Below are 9,797 nucleotides of genomic sequence, written 5' to 3'. Positions count from 1 at the left end.
GGAAGTAGAGTTGGGGCAATGAGAACAGGAGAATTCTGGGAAGAGGATTCTGCAGTCTACAGTCGTGATCCAGACACAGAGCAAGCAAGATGTGACTGCCTCACAGGAAAAGATACCAAGCCATGTGACTAATATAGACAAGAATAATGGGCTAATATAAGTTATAAGAGTTAATAAGAAGCCTGAGCTAATGGGTCAATTAGTTTATAACTAATATAGACCTCTGTGTGATTTCTTTGGGACTTAACAACTGTGGGAACCAGACAGAACAGAAACCTCAAACAACAGGGCAAGGAATTCTCTTCTGTCCTGGTAAGTTCAGACCTTACAGCATTGAGCAAGGGGCACTATAACATCTCTTTCTTTTGTGTCCTCAGGGTCAGATCCCCAACAACTATGGACTCAGTTCTACTGTGTTGCCCAGACATGAGGTAAGGGCAACTCTCCTAAGTGCTACAGCTGATGAGAGGCAGGACCAGCTCTCCCACATGCCTAATGCATTGATGGGGAATGGGGAGCATCCCTCTCCTGCCCATGCCACAACATGAGAGATGATTAATGGGGACAGTTCTCCCATGCTAATGACTACAGGGCTAACTCACCCACAGCTCCACCAACAGGAGTGGTCCTATTGTGCTGTCCAAGTGATGTGCATTTCCTGCTCTCCCAAGAGTTGCAGTTGGCGAAGGACATTGGCAGCTCCCCTGCCCTTCTGGCCTCAGGGTTGTCTCTCTCCAACTCATGCCACATTATAGATGAGTAGATGGCTCATCAGTGAAGAGCATTGCCTGCTCTTCCAAAGGACCTGATTTCAATTCTCAGCAGTCACATGGTGGCTCACAACTATTTGTATTAAGATCTGGTGCCCTCTTATTTTTTAAGATGAAAGTAATTTAATTAAAATTAGTTCAAAACAAGTATAGCTATTTCCAAGTAAAATTTTGGGTAGCTAGTAGATTCTGTTACCAGACTCTTCTGTGAAATATTTGAAAATTTCTGTTTTGTTGAAGGGAGTTAGGTTTGGACCTGGAGAGTGTTGTGTTGTCTTAAGAGCAAAAGCTAAAGTGTGCTGTTAAAATAGAATAATTATTCTGCCTGTGTTAAACCTATGTGTGGCAAACACTGGCCTGTTTTCAGTAAGTCTAGGATTATATTTTACTGTTGTAAAAGCATTTATATGCTTTTCCCTCAGGATCTGGATCTGACGGTGGCAAGCATAGAAAAAGGAAAGGCACGAAGTGTAGTCAGTTCTCAGACTGTAACTGCTTAAACAGTCTTTGTAAATCCTGGAGCAAACATCTGCTGGACACTTTCATTGTCCTAAATCCTGTGCTAATAATAAGCAGAAGGAAAATGATGAAGATAACCTCTGTTTTCATAATAGCTCCTAGTGACGTGAGGGGCTGATGCTTTTACTAAGTATAGAACATTGTATAAGCACTGCAGTTGGTCACAGACAGAGAGGTAAAAGAGCTTAGTGGAGAGGGTCTTGTTCTTTTCTGTTCAGTTAAGTCAAAATTCAAAGAATATAAATTATTGTGCTGTTAAAAACAAACAGAAAAGCCAACACTACTTGCCAGTGTTAGCATTCCTCACAAGAATCCTTTGAAGCAGCACCCTGCTGTATTACAGATAGCCAGCTATGATAGAGTGGATGCTTCAAGACGTGGAGTTATCCATCAGTTGGCTGAAGTCCTTTGTTTTACTTGGAACATGGGCAGGCAAGGAGAAGGTTTTTAAGTATTGTTCTTGGCCACCTTTCCTGTGTCTTAGTGTTTGACAGCAGTGGTAGCAGGCACGCAGTAAAAATAGTAGGTAGCACCCTCTAGTGTCTTATATATAGCCCTTGTGTAGCTCTATTTACTGGGACAGTTAGTTTTACAATAGTTATGGTTCCTGAGGATTCCTCAGCCTTTCAAGGTAGCTGACTTTGCAGCCTAAGGCCTAAGTTTTGGGTGTTTCTGCCCTTCAGAGCAGCAATTGGTATAGCTTGCTTTGGCCACTGTCATGACTGCCACCACTTGGGAGGTAGCTACCACTGCCTTTGTTTGATTGTTTGTTTTGTTTTGTTTTTTGTTGCTGCTTCCGCTGGCTGTTGGGCCACAGCCCATTTTGTATCCAATCTCTTCTGTAGCTGTCAGTGCACGTGGCTTCTCCACTTGAAACTCTGCTTGGCAACTATTTAGCTCTGCCTCTGCTGTCTGTCTCTGCTGGGCAATTGTGCAGCTCCACGCCTCTGCTGCATACCAATGCAGGTATGGGTTTGGCTTAATTTTGCAATTCAGCTGGTGGATCGTCCTCATCTGCTGTTGTCAAAGCAACTGGAAATTCTGCAGCCTCTTAGCTGGTATACTGTTGCTCCTACCACATTGTTGTCATGGTCAGAGTTGTGGCCACTTCCTGTCTCTCAGGCACTACTGTCGTGTTTCTGCTTCCAGCTCAGACTGCTCAAGCAGGCAAAAAAAGCCCATCCAAGAAATTCTTTTTACCGAGCCTAATGTTGCAACATAAAGAGAGGCAACACCGGAGTGTATATTAGTTGGCTCAAAAACTGAGCCAGATAGTCTTCTTATCTAGGCAGAAAGGGAGACTTTCACCAATCTTTCATACAAATGAGGGTTCGTATTTATACCAGTTATCTCTTGATCTGGTGCCATCATGAGGAAGAAACCTAGTCAGTCGTCCTCATCAACTTAGGCCATGAAACCCAATGTGGACGAGTTCAACAGAACCACCATATACTGGCTACCCATGCATGCTTCAGCATTGTCAGGGTATAAATTTCATTTCTTTCAATGAAGACAGCTCTCTCGTGTTGGTCATACTTTGGGGCAAGCTCAACACAGCACTGCCAATGGGGTTGTTTTATTATGCTGCTCTTGTACAGGAAAACCCTGTATTGAACTCTGTCAGTTTTCTGGGTTTTGCTCTTTGTATATTTTTATGATATGTAATTAAATTCCTTACTCTACTAATCTTAGACCACTATCCTGATGCTACTCAATTATGAACAGTCAAACTTTGGAGGCTTTTAATTTATCAAGTTAGTAAGTACATAAGATTGATCCTATTTAATATAAAATACTGAGAAAATATTTTGACTAGAAAATGATTTTAATCTGAAAGGTAATCTTACAGAACAACTTACACAAATTTCAAAATTAATAAAGAAAAACACTGCAACATATCACAAAGATAGCAATAATAATTGAAATTATGCTTCATATCACTATGAACTGTTGTAGATACAAAAAATACTAGGTTTCTGCATTAAGTCATAGGAGAGGCAGAGTTACAAAGTTAATACAACCTTTAAAGCACACCAGTTTAAGGACTTTGCCTCTAAAACACAAATCAAATAAATCCTCTAAGCCTTGGTATCCTCACTTTTAAAGCTAATAATAGGAGCTTAACAAGGTGTCACAGGAGCAAAGTGAAGGAATGCATATCAAGTCCTTCTTGTACTTGACAGAGAGCAAAGAGTATAAAATAGTGACTTAACTCACTTTTATCATTGGATCATTGGATTTCTGGAGAGAGAAATTTGCTCATCTCTTTTTTTCAAGAGATACAAGCTCAGAGGAATGAAACCAAGGCATATGCTATTCTGGTGGCAGTTTATGATAATAAAAATTTAACTCCAACCTCTATAAATCTTTCACATCTAGTTCATGCTACCAGTAAGCTATGGAGAACAGAAAGTGATTTAGATGAAAAAGTGAGACATATTTAAGAGAAATAACTGTAGGTGTAGCTATGCTTCAATAACACTTGCATTTAGTATTTTAAGATGAATGCTTCAGCCTGCATCAACCATAGACCTCTTCCTTCCTAACTGCCTTGCAATTTTGAGATCTCACAGTGTTAAAATACATGAAAAAGAACACCAGGTAAAGGATATTTGCAGTTCTCATGTGTTGTGAAACTGCCTTGAAAAGTGTCCTTTATATGTCCTTTATATGTATATAAAGTGCTGCTCTCATCCTTGGTCAGAAAAGCTTCAGTTTGTGATTGGAAACACTTAATAAGACACGAATACACAGTCAGTGCTGTGAGAACAAAATGATTGTTAAGTTCTCAGCCTTAAATGCAATGTCTAAATCATCCCTCCTATGCTTGTGGAGCTTTGAAGAAAGAGGGGCAGAAAGAATATAAGAGCTGAGTAATGGAAGGAGTGATATAAATAGTCATCTTCTGGACGTGACATGGCTGATGTGTGCATGAATACACAATATGGATATCCACACAAAACCTACATGGCACTGGATCCATGAATAACTACATCATGAATGGAGGAATGGATCGTGTAACCACACTCTCAGAGAAATTACAGCAATTTAAAGGAATATAATTATATTCTCCAGCAGTGTAGTCATTCATATCTTATCCTCATTCAAACAATCTCTGATTTATTCTCATTTAGGTAATCCTAATTGAATGCAGTATCCTATCAATCACAAAAAAGTCATGAAAGCATGGTATCAACTTAGGAAGAAGAAGGTATTTGATGAGAAATGAAGAAAATAGAAGGGGATAATGAGAGGGACGCTATGGGACAATGAATGGTCTGGTACCCTGTAAAGATTTGTTACTTATATTTTAATAAAATGCTGATTGGCCAGTAGCCAGCCAGGAAGTATAGGTGGAGTGACCAAGCAGGGAATAGAGGTTGGGCAATGATAACAAGAGAATTGTGGGAAGAGGAAAGAACAGTCTGCAGTTGTCAACCAGATACAGAGGAAGCAAGATGAGAATGCCTCGCAGAAGAAAGCACCAAGCCATGTGGCTAACACAGACAAAAATAATGTGCTAATTTAAGATGTAAGAATTAGTTAATAAGAAGCCTGAGATAATAGGCCAACCATTTTATAATTAATGTAGACCTCTGGGTGTTTGTTTGAGACTGAGTAACTATGGGACTAGAAAAGACAGAAACCTCTTTCAACAGAATTTTGAACAAAGAACATTATGCCTTAAATTTGTGGAATTATAAGTGAAAATAAACTTTAAAAAGAAAACAAATACTGATGTGACATAAAAAGGCACCATTATGATCATGTGGAGAAAGTGTAAACTTATGCAACAACCAGGGAAGGCAGTACACAAGTTTCTAAAATAGCTGAAAAAGAAATATCATGAGATCCAGCTCTACCAACCCTGTGCATATAGTCAATAACTGTACATTCTCTGATACAGATACTAGTACACCCATGATCATTGCTACTCTATACACAAGAGCTAGGAAATATAATCAACCAAGATAGCAAACTAAAGATAGAAAATTAACATGTATATGTGTGTGTGTCTGTGTGTCTGTGTATATGTGTGTGTGTGTGTATGTGTTTCAATTCAGTTCAGCTGTACACAGAATGAAATATTGGAAAAATGAGTAGAACAAAAAATAGTATATTAAGTGATGTAACTCAGACACACAGACAAACTCTGCATATCATTCCTCATTGATGAGCTTAGTTTCGAAATTTTTTATTTGTGTAATTAAGGTTGAGAGAGTATCCTTACAGACCAGAAAGCTAGAGAGGAGCCACAGGATGTGGGGATTTGGGGTGAAGTCTTGAGGAGGACAGTAAAACACAAACAGTATGAAAATAGGAGATACCAAAAGTGGGAAGGTAAAAATGGGGATGGGGAGGATATGGATAGGGGGAAGGTGAAGGATGTGGAATAGTAAATCGAAACTATCGGTGCATGCAAAAGCTATAGTGAAGCCTGCAACTTTAATATAACTATGTAGGAAAAAAGTATTCAGAGAGAAAGAAAGGGGGAACGGGAAGGGCAGTAATGGGATGAATGTGTGTGTATGTGTATATATGTGAGAAAAAGCTAAAGTTAAAAAGACAAGGAAAATTGCACTACAAAGCAAATATTATTTACCAAAAGGCAAGGTGACCGCTTTCTAATTAAGAAAAATGCATAAGTGTCTAATGTCCCATGTTGTTTATTAAAAGTGGAGTATTCAGAGCTACTGCTAGTATTACTTTTTAAGGCTCCATCAAATACAAGATGATTCCATAATAAACAATTATTGTAAAAGTAAAAATATCCCTATTGTATACAGATTAGGTAACCACAATTCAGAAAATGTGAAAGAATTAAATTTTAAAATACAAGATTATAGTTGAATGAATAGGAAAACTACTACTTTGATAGCTAGCTAATAATAATAACAATATGAAGAGTAATAATAAAAGAAATATGAACTTGTTGATTGATTCTGATACCAGAATCCATATGAGTTTTAAGGAAAATATTACTGTCAAGTTCAGAATAACTCTCCATGAGTTAACTGTGGAGGTCCCAGAGGATCTCAAAGCAATTGAAGTTGTTTCATTTTCTCTTGGGTGCCTACCAGAAACATGTACTATTAATGTATTACAGAAAGCACTTTACACTTGACCCAAAACAGGGAGACAACAGACTGGAACCAAATTAAAATTTCCTCCTGCAGAGTAGCCCTAGCCCTCAAAGTACTAGAAGGTGCTATTGAAGCTGCAGGGGAGAACATTCATTAATGGCCCTGTCAACTAAAAAACAAGTTTTGGCCACTGGTTCAGTGCCAGGCGACTCTTAGGGGCTAATCAATGACTTATTGATTAGATTTTATACCCATATCAAGGAAGGAAATGTATACCAAGGGCAGTAGACATGACCAAAAGAACATGGCTAGGGAGGTCACAAGTCCTGTGGGTAGGATTTATTACTTATTATTGTGCTAAATGGACACAAGGCCAAACTACTTCCTAAAGAGGTGTATTATTAGCCATACACTAGTGCAAATTTCAGCCTTGTTCAGAGAAGCTTCTTATTGTGGAGGACGATGATTAATGCAGAGACTCAAAACTGAGGTTTTGCATGAGAGAGGATGTAGGTGACAGAAAAAGTTGGAGGGGGATGACAGAGGAGTGGACATGCTATGAACACTTTATTCATAGATGAAATTTCCAAAATACATAATTTTTTTAAATGGCTAAGTGTTGATAATAAACAACTCTGGAGTTCTCTGTCCTAAATGGAACAACTATAACACCTGTTCCAAGGCCTAAGGACCATGATGCAAAATTAAAATGGGTAGAAGAAATGTAAAAACCAGAGGAAGAGGAGCAGTTCTGTATTCAACATGGTCATTTCAATTATGAACAACTGGAGGATTCCTGAGTAAACTGAGACAGGAGAGTAGGGAGGGGCACTGTTGGGAATAAGAGATTCAGCAGGTGTGACTGAGGGAGGATAAAGTAGAGAATGGATGCTACGATCATGTGCAACACGTTAATGCATAATACAAAAATAATCAATAAATAAAAATAGAATCCTTATATGTTGTTTCAATAATATACAGATACATTTATTAGGAAAAAAATTTATTAACATTAATTTGTGAACAATTTATGTTCTCCTTTATGCTGTATTTTCCTTACGGATTCCACTATTTTTATAATAATAGTAAAAATATTAATAACAATATAGGCATTTTCGTCTACACTTTATTGCCTTATTAACAATATGTAAGAAAAATCAATCCGTATTATGTGCCAAGCACAAGATATCATGATGAAGTTAAAAAGAGAAAATCTGGAAATAAAACACACCTTGAAGTTTGCAGGAATTAATCATCATTTTGTGAGCCTTCTCAAGGCACCCAAAACTTCTTTATTTCTTAGACTGTAAATAAAGGGGTTAAGCAGAGGAATGATTATGGTGTAGAATAATGAATACATTTTACCCTGATAACTGTCTGTGTCAGATCCAGAGAGCACGTATATGACAAAGAGAGTGCCATAGAACAAAGAGACAGACACCAGATGGGCACTGCAGGTGGAGAAGGCTTTGTTTCTGCCCTTCTCAGACTTTGTTTTCAGAATGGCACAAAGCACACGGATATAAGAAACTATAATGCTCATAAAAGTACTCACTTGTATAAAAACAGCAAAAATGAAAGCGACCAATGCATTAATAGATGGGTCAGTGCATGAAATTGAATAGAGTGGCAAGATCTCACAGTAGAAATGATCTATTACATTAGAACTACAAAACATTAACCTAAATAACAATGCTACATGAAGTAAGGCATGTAGAAGTCCAATTAGATATGACACATATATGAACTGAACACAGAGTCTTTTGGACATTACAACTACATAGTGTAGAGGGTTGCATATGGCTACATAGCGGTCATAGGCCATCGCTACCAGGAGGTAACATTCAGCGGTCGCACTTGAACAAAAAAAATAAAATTGTGAGAAACACTCACCCAGGGATATCATGTCATTCTTATTTATAAATTTTATAAGCATCTTTGGAGTCACAGAAGATGAAGTACAGGCATCAGTAAAGGCTAAGTTTCCAAGGAAAAGGTACATGGGAGTGTGAAGATGTGGGTCCTTCCAGATGAGAAAGATTAAGCCAAGGTTGCCCACCATGGTGATGATGTAGATAAAGAAGAACACCAGGAACAGGGGGACTTGCAGCTCTGGACGATCTGTTATTCCTCTGAGAACAAACTCAGTCAGTAGGGTCCTGTTTCCTTCCATCACACCTGTTCAGGCTGCTCACTGCCAAGAGATGAGACAAAAAAAATTATGGCCAAGACTCATTGAGAAGAGGATCATAGTATAGTTCACATTGTACATGCCAAAATCTCCTTAATAAACAAGAATGAAGTATACTGTTTTTGCTTTTGAAGTCTTGCTGAAATCAGAATAATTTCTGAACAATCTTGATTCTGCATTTTAAACCTGCAATTATAGGAAAAATACCTGAGAAGCCCATAGACATTGATTTATCTAACATTATACATGCTACCCTTAATAATTATAAATTATTTATTATTTAATGTACATTTCAATTATTTTTCATTTTAATACATATATTATATAACTTTTATGCAAAAATTAGAATAATAAAAGTTCAAAATATACTTTATCCTAACAATTCAAAACAAGCTCAAAATGAAAAGTCTTGTTGCAAGAAGTACTACATAATATAATAACATTTTCATTCTTGTTTTAAATGGATTTTGAAAATGCTGACACTCAATTTTCTCTCCCTCTTCTGATGGTTCCCTTCACCTTTTCAAATGGCATCAATCTACTGTCATTTCATGTATAACTTTCAAGTATTCTTATCTGGGAGAATGGACTGTGTTGTGGTATTTGATATTACCTACTATTGTATCTATTATTTTATATATGAATATGTCAGGTAATGAGACAGTAATTTGCAAAATTTCTTCAATGTCTATCTTTTTCATATATGCTACCTGTTTATACATTTGTAAGAACAACCACAAATTTTGAGTATAATTTTTCATGTATTTTTTCAAAAAGAATACATGTAAAGAATCATTAATTCATTTCTTTATAGGTAAAGACAACAGAATTAAAATATTATAATTTTTATAGTGTAAGAAATGACCCTGTTGCACATGTTAAACTATGATGTTAAAAGCACTTTTGTTTTAAGTTAAAATCCATATACACACATGTGTACAAAACTTGTTTACATATTTATGATTGTTTTAATAAATGAAATTGAAATATGTCTTTGTGGAAAATACCCCCATCAATTAAGAATGTCTTTTAATAATTGAATTGTCCATAGTTTTGAACAGATTCTAACAATGTTGCAATGTTTCCTAAACATTAATTTCCTTGAAGGAGATTGTGTAATTAAAGGTGCTGTTTAAAATCACAGAACACATTACCGTAGAATGAATGACCAGTGTCTCCAAAATCTGTCTTGGAATAAATGATAAACATTACATTTATATAAAGAATTCAATA

General features: G+C 36.9%; 1 protein-coding gene across 1 annotated transcript; it reads right to left on the bottom strand.

Annotated features, from left to right (window-relative positions):
- Positions 1 to 7,628: 7,628 nt before the first annotated feature.
- Positions 7,629 to 8,546, bottom strand: LOC125392871 (olfactory receptor 5AC1-like). The gene has a single exon (XM_048422855.2). The coding sequence runs from the start codon at positions 8,544 to 8,546 to the stop codon at positions 7,629 to 7,631; it is 918 nt and encodes a 305-aa protein (XP_048278812.2).
- Between the last annotated feature and the right edge of the window lie 1,251 nt (positions 8,547 to 9,797).

This window comes from Myodes glareolus, chromosome 2 (genome assembly GCF_982192425.1).
Source record: "Myodes glareolus chromosome 2, mMyoGla1.1, whole genome shotgun sequence".
Taxonomy (NCBI): domain Eukaryota; kingdom Metazoa; phylum Chordata; class Mammalia; order Rodentia; family Cricetidae; genus Myodes; species Myodes glareolus.
This window is presented reverse-complemented; position numbering and strand designations above follow the sequence as displayed.

What these genes read in the sequence shown, in the direction of transcription:
- LOC125392871 (XM_048422855.2), bottom strand. Translation starts at nt 8,546, where the DNA reads ATGGAAGGAAACAGGACCCTACTGACTGAGTTTGTTCTCAGAGGAATA.